Here is a 17,300-nt window from a genome sequence, read left to right as displayed (position 1 = left end):
TCCCAGCGGCTCAAATGGTAAAATCAACTACGCGCCTCAGCGGCTGCTTGACGGCTTATTGAGCACTCGATTGGCATCTGGGCGTTGCATATCTTCGATATCATCATCGCTGATATGTTTGCGCCACGCACATGAGTCGCACAGGTGGATGGATGGGCGCAGGCAACCGGAAACCGCCCATGTCACCACCTCCGGATTATAGGTTCGAACAGACTGCGTCGCTCTGCTGGCTGCGCGAACTTAAATAACTTTCTTTTCATATGCGGCTGTCATCTGCTTGCCATGGCAGCGACCATGTCAAAACGCTTAATGCAAACAACCGGGACGAACTTTGATACAGATATTCCGTATCGGATACGGACTCGTTCGTGCGGCGCACTGGGATCAGCCGCCGTCGCATTCTTAGGCCGGGGCCAACGACTTCTTTGTCAAAACTTTTATGCGTGCGGTGTTCCTTGTCCTGTTCTTGTTTTTGTTTTTGCTTTTGTCTATGTCTATGCCTCTGTGTGTGTGTGTGTGTGTGTGTGTGTGTGTCTGCCTGAGCCTTTACGGCGTATTTTGTTTTTTCTTTGTTTGTTGCCTGGTTTTGGCATTATGTTGGGGGCCTTGGCGTGTTTCTGATTCAGCTTTGTTAAATGCGCGGCGCGTGTGAATATTTAATAAGCCGTCTGCCAGCTCGCCCGACTTGGCCCACCTCTGCCCCCAGTTTACTTATAATAATCATAAAAAAAAGTTGCCGGCCACCATTGCCAACATTCCCGGCACTATGTTAACTAAACTGCCGGATCGGGGGTAATTGCCAAACTTTGCTGGCAACTTAGCTTAGCTTAGCCGTTGCCCCGACAGCCCCACGGCCCCAAGAATTTTCGGACTCTGGCTATGGCTGTGGGAAATCAATTTGAGGCGCGGTCGCTGGGCAATCAACTAAATCGCTCTTGAAGTGTTGAGATGAAACAATTTGTACTACAAAGAAGATAAATAAATATGTTCCTCGCCTTTCTTCTGCTGCTGGCGAAACTAATTTCAAATTGCTGTAAAACTATTTCAATAAATTTATGGCTTTGCCTTCGACTCGAAGAGAGACTTAAGAGAGCTTGACTAGGGCTGCCAGGCAGGAGACCTACACTTGCTGTAGTCCATTTTTGCCGGGATATGATATGCTGAGCTAGACTAGAAGGAATAATTGAATAATTAATTAATATTAAATGGAAATAGAGTGAGAAAAAAAAAATATGAAAAGAAGAGAAATATATTTAATAGACTAGAAGGAATAATTGAATAAATTATTACATTAAATGGAAATAGAGTGAGAAAATATATGAAAAGAAGAGAAAACAAATAATTGAATAATTTATTTCATTAAATAGAAATAAAGTGAGAAAATATATGAAAAGGAAAAATATATGTATAAAAGATAAAGTGAATATTTATTAATAAATTGTTATACTAAAAAGGAATAAATTGCCACAAAATATGAAAATAAAATAAATATATTTATTAAAAAAATGTTTAAAAATTAATAAATAATTTATTTATTATTTTGCTTTCCCATTCACTGTTCATTTTTCGCTTTTCCCTCTTTGCAGCGACTGCCGCGTGGTGCGCGATCCACAAACCTTGAAGTCGAAGGGCTATGGATTTGTGTCCTTCATCAAGAAATCGGTAAGCAAGGCGCGATTCGGCTATTGTAATGCAGTCTCATGCCGTCGCCCATATCTATGAGCTCAATGTGAGTCCGGCACGCGTTTCTCAACTTTCGCTTTTTTGGTTTTTACTTGCAGGAAGCTGAGAGCGCCATTACGGCCATGAATGGGCAGTGGCTGGGCTCGCGCTCGATTCGCACGAATTGGGCCACACGGAAACCGCCGGCAAGTAAAGGTAAGGAAATCATGACTGTCACCTGGCCTGGCCCCGGGCTTCCTTCCCGCCTGTGCGTGCGACTGTGCGTATAGAGGGCGACCCCGCCAAGCAGCTGGGTCAGCGAGCCCCTTGCTCGGCTCACTCTTCCTAATGTTGTTGCTGCTGTAACTGTTGTTGTTGTTGTTGTTGGCAGGAGTCGACGCATCGGTCTTATTACAGGAAATTATGGCAATGAATGCCAAAGGTATCAGTAGCATGACACGGACCAAAGGTTGCGCAAAAAGGCATCCAGCCGCGGCTCGCCCCACCAGCCCACCGACCCACTTACCCGTCTGCTATTTATAAACGTGTCGCAGCAAAATTTTCTGCCAGATTATGTTTTCTTAATTTTGGTGTGTTTTTTTACCATTCCCTTTTTTTTGGCTGTCTAAAAAAACCGCACGCGCTTAATTTCCGTAATGGGCCAGGCTCCAAAATTTCGGCTTCAACTTTTTCAATTAGTCGATGGCAAAAGGTTCAGCGGGAGGGTAAAACGAGGGAAAGTAATGCGACATATTCCATTGCACGGCAGGGCGAATCTATTTTCATTTGCGCACGCCTCCACTCCCCCCCTTCGAAGGCCCTAAGCGACTGTAACCGCAAAACTAACTCTAACTAGCGCAATCATTATTAACAGTTAGCGCTGGAGGAGCAGCTCCTTTCGATTCGTCTTGGTCTGTCATAAATCAAAAGTTAACGCGTATTTGCATGTTTTAACATAATTTTTATTTGTTTGATGCACACACACACAAAAGCAAACACACACAAGCACACACACACACACGCAGACAGAAGTTCTTACTTTGAGAGCGACTATAGAAGGACGCAAATCAGATAAATAAATTTTGCCAACACGAAACTATTATCATAAAAGGCTCACACACACACACACACACACACACACGCACACACAGTTGTAGTGAGCGGGTAACAGGATAGCAAAAATTTCATGGTTATAGAACAAACATTTGGCATTCTTTGCTCGACACACACACACACACACACACTCGCACACACAGACACAGAGTCAAGGTGGAATTTATCGTGCGAAGGAAGGTCTGACATGTTGAAGGGTTCCCATTTTTGGGGGCCAACAACAACTACAACAACAACTATGTGCATGAATTTTTGCTTTTGCATTTATATTGTTGTCATAAAAAACGCCTATGAAAGCCTAAGCGGATTTTTATTGGTCTCATTGTTTATTTGCCTTTGTCACGGGCTTGTCTGTGCCGGGCCGCGCCGAGGGGTCGAGGGGCCGGGCGGGGCCGCGTCGTGCAGCAGCGGCGGTGGCTGTAGTTGTAATACAAGTTATTATTAGCAATTTGCCAGCGAAATAATTTGGATATTTCAATGGAGGACGGAGAGAGACTTTGCTGATTCAGCAGGCCAGGACCCAAAATCGAAGACGCCGCCAAAGATTTTACACAATTACGAGTTGTCGTTTAGTCGTAGCTACATAAAGGGTTTATACTATGCGTCTATATAGTTCCCATGTGTGTGTGTGTGTTGGAGTAGGTTGTGGACTTTATGGCCATGTCTAGTTGTTTGGGTTGCCAGCATTTACGATTTGTAGCACTCAACTCATTTCGCATTTCGCATTTGGGATTTGGCATTACTTGATATTTTACGCAGCCACTTTGCTGCTGCTGCTGCTGCTGCTGCTCCTGCTGTTACTCTTGCTCCTGCTGCTGCTGCTGCTGCTGCTGGTGCTGCGAGTGCTTTTGGCCAGGCTTGGTCTGGCATTTTTATGTTTTAAGCAGGCTGCACATTTTATAGCCGTGGCAATCAGTCCGTAGTTGCGACGTTTAGTAAGCCAATCACCAGCATATGTGAGTGTGTGTTTGTGCCAGCATTGTGCATGTGTGTGTGTCCTTTTGTAGCTAAGATTTACGAGCCGACGCAATTGCGCATTTTACAGTTGTGACAATTTTGGCGTCGCTTTGCAATATTCTGCTTCTTTCTGTTTTATTTTCCGTGTTGGGGTTTCCATTTTTTTTTTTTTTTTTTACTCTCTGCTTTCTTTGTGTGCCAAGCTCTGGGCTTATAATAAACGCATTTGCCATTTTTTATTGTCGACAGCAGCTCGTGGCAAAAGTTTTGGCAAAGTTTCGCTTTTGTTAACCGGTTAAGGCCTCCCCCGGCTCCTGCTCCAGCTCCTGCTCCCGCTCCAGCGCCAATTCAATGCATGCCATAAATAAAGGCCAAAATACTTACAAGCTCATTATAGTAATAACTTAATTAACCTGAAACAATATGCCGGTAAAACAAAGCCCACGACGCCGACGCTGACGACAGCGACGTCGACGCCGACGTCGACAATGTTGTATGACAAATTTCTGTGCCAAAACTATTTGACTTTTGACTGTGCTGCAAAAGCAAACTGTCGACTGCCGACTGTCGACTGGCGAGTGGGCGTGGTGTGGGCGGCAGTGTGACTGTGTGCGTGAGTCGCCTACTTACCTGGCAGTTGTAGTTGCCGCAATAAATCAACATTTTATGCAGAGTTGCGCACAATTAAGTAAAAGTTGAAATGCCTCGCAGCGCTGCCCAAGCGCTGCTAACTGTATTCGTAGCCGTCTGCATGAAAACTTGCAGGTGAAGCCGCATTTTATGCTAATGCATGGGCATGGCCTCAAAATACTTGAAGTTGCAGGATTTATTTAACGATTCCATGTTGGATTTGCTATAACTCAATGAAGTAAACCGAACTTGACTCTCTCTCTCCCTCACTCTTTCACTTACTGCCCATCTGGTTGTCTCTTGCTCACTCTCCTTCGCTCGTCCGCTTCAAACTTTTCTGTCGCTAGCTCAAATACATTAATTCGCTTTTTGGCTGGGCTAATGCGTCTTTAAAATAATATGCTTACGCCCAGCTCATGCATATTAATTAGTTGAAAATGTGCTCGAGCAGCAACTTCGCATTGCTTTTTTGTTTGCTGGGGATGGTTTTTCCTTTACATATGTATAAAGTCTTGAATTATGTACGCTAATGACTGGGTGATTAATTCATCATTAAGTTGTACATGCCAGTAATTGCTCATTCAAATTGCAGTGCCAAGAGCACAGAAAGACAGTCAGAGAGAGAGAGAGAGAGGGAGTGAGAGTGTGAGAGGGAGACGGTCAGACAGTCAGGCATTTGGCTTGGTTATTATATATATTATTATTATTATATACATATATATCTTTTTTTATGTGTGTGTGGCCTGCCCGCCGGCCAGGGCCTTTAGTTTTAACGTGATAATTATGTCCACACTTGCAGTCAAAGGTACAGGCCGAGCTGAGCACTTTAATTTGGTGTAGTCATGAAATGAATTGTGGCAAGGGACTGTCGCAGCTCAGCCAAAGGGTGCAACGGCAACAACAGCAGCAGACTGCAAATCGCCCCAAGGCTAAGCACGTATACGTGTCTGTGTATGTGTGTGTTTGTGTGTGTGTGCTACCTTCATACCTAGCCAAATTTAATTACACGGATTTAAAAGCGTAAGGAGAACTGAAGGCAAAGAAATGAAACGAAGGCACAAGCACAAAGCAAAGTGCAAATTAGTGAAACATTGCGCTCAAAAGTATGCAATGCAGCTAGGGCTAAGCCCCTCTCATACGCTGAGAGAGAGCACGTGAGGGCATGTCTTCACGTGTGTGTGTGTGTGTGTGTGTGTGTGTGTGTGTGTGTGTGACAAGGCGTATTCATTTGTGGCAAAAGCTTTCAAATATATTTGCAAGCTTGTTAGCTTATACGTTGCACCCTCGGCTGTATGTGTGTATGTGTGTGTGAGTGTGTGTGTGTAAGAATTGTCCTGTTGCATGTTATTGAGCCATATTTTTGTGTGTTGTTTGGTTTGCTGTAAAGCAGCGGGAGCGGGACAGACAGATATATGAAACGCCGGCGAGCGAGAGAGAGAGAAAGATGGTGAGGGGGAGGGAGAGAGAGGGAGAGAGAGGGAGTAGCGCAAGCTAACGATATGTAAAGGAATTATAATGGAGGGCTGAGCTCAAAGCATTACACGAAACCAGCAAAGGTTAGGCTAATACGAACCAAGCAGACGCGGTACGTTTACAATTGAATAAAATTATTTAATATAATTATTTATTCAATTAGTTAATTTCCAAATTAGTTCCTATCAATCTTTAGTTTTGAATTAAAACCCTTTTTTAATTTATATTATTTTTAAAAAATAAAAATTTATTTAAAATTTTTCTTAATACATATTTTTCATAGATTAATAACTTAATATTTTGTATTTTTTCAATATTTATTATAATGCAAGAATTTCGTTGACGCTTAAAGCAATTTCTGTATTTTTTTTTCTTATTTTTTAACTTATTAAAATATTTAAAATTTTAATACATATATTTAAAGATTTATTAAATTTTTATTTAATATTTTGTTTAGCATTTATTATATTGCAAGGATTTTGTTGACATTTAAAGCAATTGCTGTACTTATTTTTTTTTTTTAATTATTAAAATATTTAAAATCTTATTATATATATTTTTAAATATATTAATATTTTATTTAATATTTTTTGTAACATTTATTATATTGCAAAAATTTCATTGACGTTTAAACCAATTGCTGTACTTATTCATTTTTGTTTTTGTTTTTTTTTTTTTTTCACATAAATAAATGACTGTTTTTGTCATGATTTTAATCAAATTGCGCGTTGCGTCCATTAAAAAACGTAAATTCAATGGAATTTACTTCACAGCAATCAGTATAAAAAATGTAGTAAAATCGTTTTTAAATCCCATAAACTTTCATATGGCCCACAAAAACAACAGCAACAACAACAATAAATAAAGAGAATGGAGAACAAGCGTATATTCTGGCAGTGACTGGTGCAGAGCTCCTGTAAATTGTTCCGAACTAAACAAAGACATAAACACGCAAGCTTGACATTATTTTTAAAAGTGCAAATTTTGTTTTAAGCTCAAAGGAAGTAATTAGTGTAACTTTTGCATAGAAATACTACGTGCCCAACAGTCGGCCACAATATGGCGTACAATGTGGGCTCCCATCTGAATATGAAACGAAAAACCGAGAAAATGGGAAACACGTTAACTGCAAGCACACCAAATACGTACGATGGGGATAAAAAAAAGTAAAAATACAATAAAAATGCAAAAGCAACAGCAACATCAGCGTTAAATGCTGTCGTACAGGAATATCTATATGCATATATACATATATAGATATACATACACCCACACACACCGACACACACACACATCCGTATATCCGTATGTGGGGAAATATTTTGACTAAGTGTATGCGGTTATTTTAATTACCAAAACCGTAGGCAAGCGGCGCTGTAGTCGTTTCAGCTGCGGGCAAAACCCTTAATTAATTTGCATATTAATCATGCAGTTCCCTGAAAACAACAACAGCAACAGCAGCAACAGCAGCAACAACAACAATAGCTGTAAGAGACATAAAATATTATACACTACATAAAAAAAAGCAAGAGGGAGGCATAAAAACTGCAGTCATTAATTGTGGCTTGGGGCCAACATTTGCGAAATATCGAAATGAATTGCCACTAATGGCAATCGTTGCCAATTTCTGCTTGCATATTTCAACCCGACGCCAACAGAGAACATCAAGCCGTTAACTTTCGACGAGGTCTACAACCAGAGCAGTCCCTCCAATTGCACCGTTTATGTGGGCGGCGTCAATAGCGCCCTTACCGCACTCAGCGAGGAGGTGCTGCAGAAGACATTCGCGCCCTACGGCGCGATACAGGAAATACGCGTCTTCAAGGACAAGGGCTACGCATTTGTGCGGTAAGTTGAGGCTCACACTGGCTCCCCTCCCCCTAGCTCCTCCCCGAGCCCATATCCAGGGCTAGCTGCTCATTTGTCATACGCCATTGCAATTCTACTTGCAGCTTCTCCACCAAGGAGGCAGCCACCCATGCCATCGTCGGCGTGCACAACACCGAGATCAATGCCCAGCCCGTGAAGTGCTCCTGGGGCAAGGAGAGCGGCGACCCCAATAACTCGCAGACCATGGCCAGCCAGGCATTGAACAGCGCCGCTGCCGCTGCCGCCGGCTTCCCATACGGCGTGAGCGCCGCTGCTGCCGCCGCCGCCGCCTATGGGCAGCAGCTGGCCGCCACTGGATGCTGGTACTCGCCGACGCCTACCTATCCGGCCTCGTCGGTGACCGCAGCCGCTGCAACACCAGCTGCAGCGGCGGCCAACGCTGCGGCCGTTCAGAACCAGTTCCTGCAGGGCATCCAGGGCTACCATTTCAGCCAGTACGGAGGCTATCAGCAGGGCTACATGGGGTAGGTAACCTTGGTGCCGTTGCCATCGATTTATGGATAATTATTTCATTAGCTGAAGCGCTTGCGTTGTGGCTACCTTTCCATTGCCCATCGCCCATCGCCCCTCGCCCATTCCCAGTGCCGCTCTACACAACATGATTGAATCGCCACCGGGGATGGGCAGCGACAGCATGACGGATGAGTGAATTCATTTGCTAATTGCTAAAGTTTTCATTTGTGAGTGCGGCGTATATTTACCTGCACGTGCACGGTGCACGGCTCTCACGTTTATCCATATGCTGCACTCTGGCCAGTTGCTGGATATGTGAGGGAGCAGAGCTCATCTGTCTCGCCGGTGGTAATTGTCGTAGTAGAGCTGGCTCCTGGGAGTGCCTGAGTGTGTGCCTGAGTGTGTGTGTGTGTGCATTATTGTTGCCGTCAACAACTCTTGGCTCTTGGCTCATGTACGAACTCTTCTTCTTCCTCTCCCCTTTCAGAATGGGCGTACAGATACCAGCCACTTGGCAAGGCGTCACCCAGGCCCAGATCTCGCCGGCCCAGCAGCTGGCAACGGGCGTTGCGGGCACTGCAATACCACAGGCCGCCGGCGTGGTGGCCTATCCCATACAGCAGTTCCAAGTGAGCCCCCAGGTATGTGCCAATCAACACCAATACCAAATGACATAAACACACACACACCCACATATATACAGAGATAAAGCATATTCGCATTTGTACATACATTCAAAGTCGTATATTCTGGATGTTTTGAATTTGTTCTCCATTCGAGTCGCCTGTTTGCAATTTCACTTATTTGTTTATTGATTAGTTAGCTCTGCCATATGCATTATTTATTTATAAATATATATATATATATATATATATATATATATATATATATATATATATAGGAAAATATATATATTTGATTTTATTTTTTTATATATATATATTTTTTTTTAATATTTTCAATTTTTGGCTGCCTCTTATTGTCTGCACTGTGAGCTTTGAGTTAAGCATGTTGTAGTTGTTGTTTAATGCATTTTGTTTTTAGGTATTTGCATCAGAAAGCAAGCACAGAACAATAGAGAGCAAATATGTAATATGAGTGTGAAAAATGTGTGAGCGAATATTCAATTTATAAAATGAAATAAATCTGACCGAAAACATCAATATTATTGCTCGACAAGCAAATATCCAGTTGCAAGAATTGATATGTCATTAGAATTGTTCGAGTTCATTTGACTAAAATAAACAGAATTGAAAATTTAATTATAATTGATTGAAACCTTTTTCACATAGTCAAAAGTATTAGTTTTTCATGCATTGTGCAGAAATATAATATGCAAATGAGCTTAAATAAACTAGATATATTTCATTTGTAGAGTATATTGAAATGAGTTCTTGGAAGAGCACTAAATTCATAGAAAGACTTATATAATCATACCATAGTCAGGCTCTTCATGCATATATACTTTTGTAGATATTCAGATCTATTTATGTATATATATAAATGGAATATATATTCTTTTCATCTCACTTTCTATTGAGAATAGCTAAGTAAGCGCAGCTGCTGTTCACGTTTCTCTTCAACCTGACATTAAAACCTGGTTTGACATCAAATTAAATATACACAAAATAAATTTAAATCTTCATTTATGATAACAATAGTTCAGTCGGCAAACGAATCAAAAAAAAAAAAACTTCTTAAATTAGTCAATAATCAATTGAAATTCCTTTCGACTGCGACCGACAAAGGAATTTTGCTTCTAATTCCAATTAATATAAAACGAAATTCCTCTTCTAAATGCCTGCACATAGAAATCAAATAAAAAAAAAAAAAAAAAGCAAAAGCTGAACTTTTGTACACTTAATCCCTGTTGCGAAGCATACGCTTTGAGTATTTACATATTTGATGTGTTTGTGAGTAATATTTAATGATTTTCATTTGAACGTACTGCATTCGACTGCTTCTCATATTGATTCAATGCGACATGAATTTACTTTTTTACTGCTTCATACAAAGTTTTTAATAGCCATTCATTTTTCAAGAGAGCTGCATACAATTTTGACTGCATTGTACATTTTATTCCGACTACTATTTTTTTCCAATTTTTACTAACACCCATATTATTTTTTAAGGTTTATCCTTTACTTTTGCAGGCACAGTAAGCAACAAAAGCAAAAAAAGAATATCAAATTAAAGCAGAAAAAAAAAGAAAAAAATCCAATTTTTTTTTAAGTACAGCAGAAGCTCTGAACAAAACGAAAAAAAAAACAAAATCAGCTGTAAATAAATGCGAAGCGCCGAGCAATTGCTTAATTGACGTCGAATGTTGAGTGCAGCACCCAAAAGCCAAAGCCAAAACCGAAAACCAAAAACCAAAAACCAAAGTAGAACCACAACAAAATATGCTACAGCACACACACATATACACACACACACACATGCATCTGCAGCTGCTCATGATATATTAGCTTCATAAACAGTTGCAGGTGACCCTTAAATAAGCCTTAAATGCGAAAAATACAAAAATTAAAAAATAAGTTGCTCTAAAATAGCATACACACACACACACACACACACACGGTTCTCCACAATCCCACAACCTCACACATACACATACATATATATAAATTAATGCTTCATATAAATGTGTTATGCATGCCGCGTAAAATAAAATTAAAATTAAAAAAAAAAAGAAAACCAATTTTAAGTAAATGTAGAAGAAATTAAGACAATTAAAAACAAATATATTGCGTAAATAAGTAAAACAAAAAATTTGGTAATGAAAAAAGAGAAGACCATAAATTAAGTATACTATTTTCTGAGCGTTGTGCACAAAGCAGCCTAGGATGCACATTAATACATACACACAGACAGAAACACACACACGCACATGCGTTATATGATGAAAATAAACATAATTAAAAATGCGTTGTAATTAATTACGCGCAGATACACAAACAAACACACACACACACGTACATACTCTATTTATTTATAAAAATTCTGAGGTCGACACACACACACACACATACAGATATCTGAACGCGTTTAGCATTGCCTACTTTTGTGCGCAGAAAGCGTTTATCGCATACATGACCTCACACACACACACACACACATACACTCACTATTTAATGTGTCAATGATGAGACACAGACAGCACTAGTGCCTATTACTATCGTAGATCTAGACGAGAACATCGCCACATTGCCAACTGCCAAGCCAAGCCAAGCCAAGCCAAGCCAAGCCAAGCCAAGCCAAGCCAAGCCAAGCCAAACAATTGATGAACTCGACTTTTCCTGCTATCATTTTCCTATAGTCTGCAACAGAATGTTACAAAGAATTGTTAGCACAAAGCTCATACAACTATCTAAGTAGTCCTTTATTTTGTGATTGCTCAGTAATTGAAAGACATGTTCCTACACACCCACAGTCACACACACACACACACACACATTTACCAAGCACTCGCAGTTAATAGTATCTGAAATAACTAATAATCGTTACTATCTATCAAACGTTGACAAACGCAACGCAAGTCCAATGCAATCCAGCCACAAGCTTAACTCAAACTGAAACTCGTAATTCGACGCTCGATATTCGATGATGATATCTGGCCGAAAATCGGAAATGGCCATCACAAACACAAGCATACGTTTTATCTGTCTCACAGGCTTTGTAATTAATAGCAGCAACACAAACACTAATTTCCTTTATTTCACCTAGTTTGCGATAATTTCGATTTTGATTTCTTTGATCAATATGAACGTCACTCGATCTTGAAAAATCCCTCAAACGACATGTACAAAGCCACATAATATCAAAATTCAACATCATACGTATCTGTTTTACCTTACTTTAATATCAACTTGTTTATGGTACTCAAACGTATAAAACGTATATGTTTTTATTTCAGTTGCCAGAAGATGAATGGTTAGCTGCAAATTTATTGTGTTAGAAACAAAGAAACAAAGAAAGCCCAGAAATCCGAATTACGAATTATGTAAAGCTAATTACAGATGACACCCATGTGTTCCACAGGTCTTTACAATTTCACATTTGCCATACATCAATTAGACGAGATTACCTGCACGCCCGCTTCCCCCCTTTGCCGAGGCTCAGCTCGAGTCGATTCTCATGCCAAAGGCAGCGACTGTAGGCGCCAATTGGTTGTGGTTCGATTCAAGTACTGCAATATTTGGGGGCCTTGCCAAATCGGGGAATGCTAGTTGGAAGAGGCTTGTGAAATGTGTGGGCGGACGGGGGGAGGAGGAGTTAGATTAGCTGACACTGTGGCAGACGCCCGATAAACACAAACACATGCATATACTCATACTTATATAGACGTACGTTCAATGAATACAATCAAAATATGCCATCGAATGATATTAATTGATATTAGCCATAATAAATGCAAATTCGCAATATAAATACGTATATATAGCAATTAAATGAGCGCATTAACAATTCGCTACACCGAAAACAAGCCCAAACTCAAACCCCAAACCCCAAACCAAACCCCAAACTGAAATGAAAATATTATAATGCATATTCCGAAGATCCTGTTTCATTTACGCATGTCCGAACATGCGCCAAGCACAGCAGCAAAAGCAATTAATTCAAGCCAGCGAGACAGGAAGGGTGCATTCAGTACACACACACACGCACACACACACTCAGACACAAACTCGGGCATAATTGAATAACTGAATCATACTCGCATGAGCATGAGTATGCCCATTAAGTACATATACATACATATATACCATATAGTATAAGACTAGCTGAGCCATCACACATAGGGCTCTAGGTGCTGCTCGATGATTATAGTTCAAACAGCCACGCCTCCGACTGGCCGCCCCTGAGAGGAATATATACATACATATATAGAAAGCGTAGTTCAGTAAAGGTCAAAAATAGTTAGTCGTAACACACACACGGACAGACAGATACACATACATACATACACTTGCAACGGCTTATGTAATAAGTGGAAAAAATATGCTTATTTAACATGTATATGGTTACATACACATATTTAAATATGCATATATATACATACATAGCTTAGTGGCATATGCAACTTAATATAAATATACATACACACAAATATGCACATATATATATATATATATATATGTGCCAATCGGTTATTCATTCATTTATGTATATGTGAACATTTTCTGGATGATTAATTACAAATATATGTTCAAAGCGAAACAAAAAACAATTCAAGCGATAAGAAACCGATATAAATGTAATAGATCATCATTGAGAACGAATCGAGCAATTAAATTAAAGTTTTAGTTGAACTGGTCAGCTGAAGAGGGGGTCAGCAGGAGGAGGAGCAGGAGGAGGTGCTGGATGTCAATTCGCACGTGGCGCTTGCCTATATTATTTTATGTGTATGGGTATTAATAGTTTTGTATACAAGCCACAAAATCACACACACACACACACACACACATACACAGACAGACATAAGCATATGTTATGTTGCTTTTCGCATAGAGGCAAACAGAGATGGATGGCAATTAGTAGTACTATAGTTCAAATACATAATTGAGTGTTGTGTATGCATGTCTATAGCTGAACGAGCTCTCTTACGCAGGATCGCTAAGTATAGCATTCACCATAACCTTAACCGTAACCGCAACCGTAACCGTAACCTTAACCGTAACCTTAACCGTAACAGTAACCGTAACCGTACCCTAATCGAAAGAAACTACGAAGCCGACATAGCTTAAGAAACTAGCGAGTTGTAATGTCTATTAAGATGTTTTTAGCACTAGAATTAACGGACTTTGCGAGGGACAGTGCATGCTCCAGCATGACTGGAGGCGACTTAGATGTAGATGTGATTTTAAGCCAGAGCAAAAAGAGAGATTGAAGCTGATGCGATGAATGCATTTTTATGTTGTTATTTTCTTTAAACCAAGAATGAGGAAAAATGAGGAGAAGAGGACGAAAGGAAAAAAAAAACTTTTTGTTAAATAAACGATATCTTAGGCAGATGAAAATTTAAAGCATTGTTGACCAAACCAATAAAAAAAAAAGTTAAAAAAAAAAAAAGAAAAGACATTTGGCTATAAGAAAAGCAGCACATTTACGAAAGCAAACTTTATATTTAACACAAAATAAAATATGGGAAAAGATAAAAAACCAAAAGAGAAATTATATACAAATATTATTGGTTTGTTTGTTAATGTTTGCGCAACATATCAGTGAAGAGTTAAATGAGTAGTTTCCACATAGAAGCTTACCCAGAGTTGAAAACTATAAATAATATAAAAAACACACAAAAAAAAAAAATAAATAAATAAATAAAATAAATAAATAGAAATAAAAAAATAAAAAAAAACTTAAGCATTAAGAAGATATATAAAAACTAAATAACAATTCAAAGAAAGTATATTATATATATATATAAAAAAATACAAAAAAAAAGTATTAATGTTGTGCAACTATTGAATGTGCTAAGACATTTATATACGTCTACAAACATATACATATACAAACAAAATATTTATATATATACAGTAACAGTAACAGTAACAGTAACAGTAACAGTAAAACAGCCACAAATAACAAAAACAAATATTGATAGGCGTCTAAGAAGAGGAGCATTACATAAGCATTGAGTAAGCCAAGTTGGACAAGCTAACACTACTCCAGTCGAAAGTATCTACTCCGCTCAGTTGATGAGGTCCTTTGTTTTCTTTGTTCGGTCAGTTTTCAGTTGAGGACGACTCTAGCTGAATTATTTAGTTTGGATTTAGCTCTAACGGATTTTATAGACATTTATTATTGAAATTGCAATTAATATTGAGGCAATTCTTGTTTTTTACACTGTGAAACGGAAACACAACTAAAACAGATATAAAATGCATGAAACCAATTGTTGTTTCAAATTAGAAACTTCAATTACAATTTAGTCAATTTGGTGTGTAATCATTCGAAAGCTGTAACTGGAACATTAGCAAAATTTTACGATATATACACAGACACACACACACAGCGACACACATACATGCATACACAAAACATGGAATGAATGTAGGGCCCGGGGTCACGCTGTAGTTAAGTAACGTAGCATAAATTAAGTTAAAACAAAAATATAAATAAATTAAACGAACGAAATCAAATCAAATTACAGTAACAACAACAACAAGAACAAAGCAAAAACCGAAAATCAATCAAAGACAAGTATTATTTAAGCAACAATACAATACCAGTAAAAAAACAAAGCAAAACAAAAATCAAATAATATAAAAATAGTTACATAAACGATATTTACATAGAGCCGTACTCAAACCAACACAAAGATGACGAGAGATGACGGGTTGCAAAAATAGCCAAGGCATCAAATCTGAGCAACTTATGTTTATGGTTTTCCATTCGATAGCAAAGACAAGAGCCGAGAGATAGCCCGCGAATAGAATATAGGGAATTCATCTCGTTTAGGCGAATGTTAGCTTTTGCCTATCTATATGAGATGTATTCTATATAGTATATATATATATATATACAAACATATATATCAATGAATAGAGCAAACCAAGAGTTAAGCGTTAAACTAGCAAACTAAATCAATTAGCCATGTAAGCGGAGCGAGGCGGACTCTCTATATAAGATCGAACGAAGCAATCCATAATATTTTCGTGCAATATTCCAGAGGGCATAAGCATGCATTTTATGCATTTAAAATCATAGTAAGATTGTGAACAAAATACACAGCAAATGTAGAAGAAATCAAACGATGAGCAAATAACCAAAAGCTGCTAAATTAAACAAAATCAAATACAAAAATGAAAATACATAAAAATACAAAATATAAAAATAAAAACATGCATATGTAGGTATTGAATAGCATCATACTAAGACGCAGATTAACTGTGCACACAACTTCACAAATTACACCAACACACAGACACACACTCACACACTTTGCGATAAGAGAAGTAAAATCTATATATGTATATGTATGTATTAACACATAAAATACGTTAAGTGAATAGCGAATAATATATAAACAAAATATAGATATCGACTGCAGTATTGCAAATATTTTGTAGAAATTTAAGAATGTTTGAGTGTGTTTTAGAACAAGGACTAGAAAACACAAGCCCCAAAAGCAAACAGGAAAAATATGAAAGCAAATTATTATGAAGACAAAGAAAACAAATAAAAATTCAACAGAGCGAAAAACAAAGCGAAAATTAGAAATAAATTACATAAGCTATGTTCTAATAAAAGAAATGAGATATATATAATAATATATATATAAAATAAAATATATGGCATCAAACATGGCCGCAACTATCGTCATACACACACACACACATACACACTCACGTGTATACAAAATGGCGTTTTCATCAGAAATCACATGTGAAAAAATGTAACGAATATTAAAAGGTTAATCCAATTAAGCATAGCAGCCCCAAGAAAATGAAAGAAAGCAAATATTTATGGTTAAAAGTAAAAAAAAAAAAAAAAAATGAAATGAAAAAAAAAAAACAAACACAAAATTTGGTCGCGATTTTTGTAAACCAACGCGCCAAACGTAAACCAAATTAAAAGCAAGCGAAATATTATACAAATTATATACAAGACAAAAACAAGTAAAAGTTAAAGTAAAAATAACAACAAATATAAAATTGAAACCTTAAATGCTAGGCTGCTCAAAACGGGGATCGATTGTAATTATAAAGAGCCAGCAGGACGGTTAGGGGCTAGCCAATGAGTTGTTAGCGAGGAAGCATTAAGAAAATATACAAAGCTTAAACAGAAAACAACAAACAAGAACAACACGAAGAAGGAACAAAAAAGCAAAAATTAAAAATGAAAAATGAAAAGAACAACTATTGCAACATAGAAATGATGAATAGAGATAACACTTAAATATAATATTAAAAATAAACGGCTAAAAACAAAAAACTTATATTATGTATACATAAATATATTGAAGGAAAACAAATAAAAACAAGCAAAAAAATTTTGTAAAAATAACAACGCCCATTGCATTTTCTTTTTAAAGGTCATCGCGTAATTCAGTCTGCATTTCATTATTCATTTCATCATTCATTACTTTATGCAACAGCGTGAACAATTTGCAATAT

The 17,300-nt window shown here is 38.1% G+C and overlaps 1 protein-coding gene across 8 annotated transcripts in view; it reads left to right on the top strand.

The window, feature by feature from the left end:
* trv (trivet) overlaps positions 1–16,702 on the top strand; it is a 77,378-nt gene extending 60,676 nt beyond the window's left edge. For 5 of the 8 annotated variants that reach the window (XM_089463017.1, XM_089463018.1, XM_089463022.1 and 2 more), the window contains 6 exons: positions 1,587–1,662; positions 1,782–1,878; positions 7,494–7,683; positions 7,788–8,189; positions 8,666–8,819; positions 12,095–16,702. In XM_089463017.1, coding sequence (XP_089319143.1) covers positions 1,587–1,662; positions 1,782–1,878; positions 7,494–7,683; positions 7,788–8,189; positions 8,666–8,819; positions 12,095–12,136 — 961 coding nt within the window. In that variant the 3' untranslated portion in view covers positions 12,137–16,702. Of the gene's footprint in view, positions 1–1,586; positions 1,663–1,781; positions 1,879–7,493; positions 7,684–7,787; positions 8,190–8,665; positions 8,820–10,310 lie in introns of all 8 variants that reach the window. The other 3 variants (XM_089463019.1, XM_018000387.2, XM_089463020.1) reach the window with 2 other exon arrangements.
* The last annotated feature ends 598 nt before the right edge of the window (positions 16,703–17,300 follow it).

The sequence above is a fragment of the Drosophila arizonae genome, chromosome 2 (assembly GCF_054131065.1).
Source record: "Drosophila arizonae isolate 15081-1271.41 chromosome 2, UAZ_ARI_1.0, whole genome shotgun sequence".
Lineage (NCBI taxonomy): Eukaryota > Metazoa > Arthropoda > Insecta > Diptera > Drosophilidae > Drosophila > Drosophila arizonae.
This window is presented reverse-complemented; position numbering and strand designations above follow the sequence as displayed.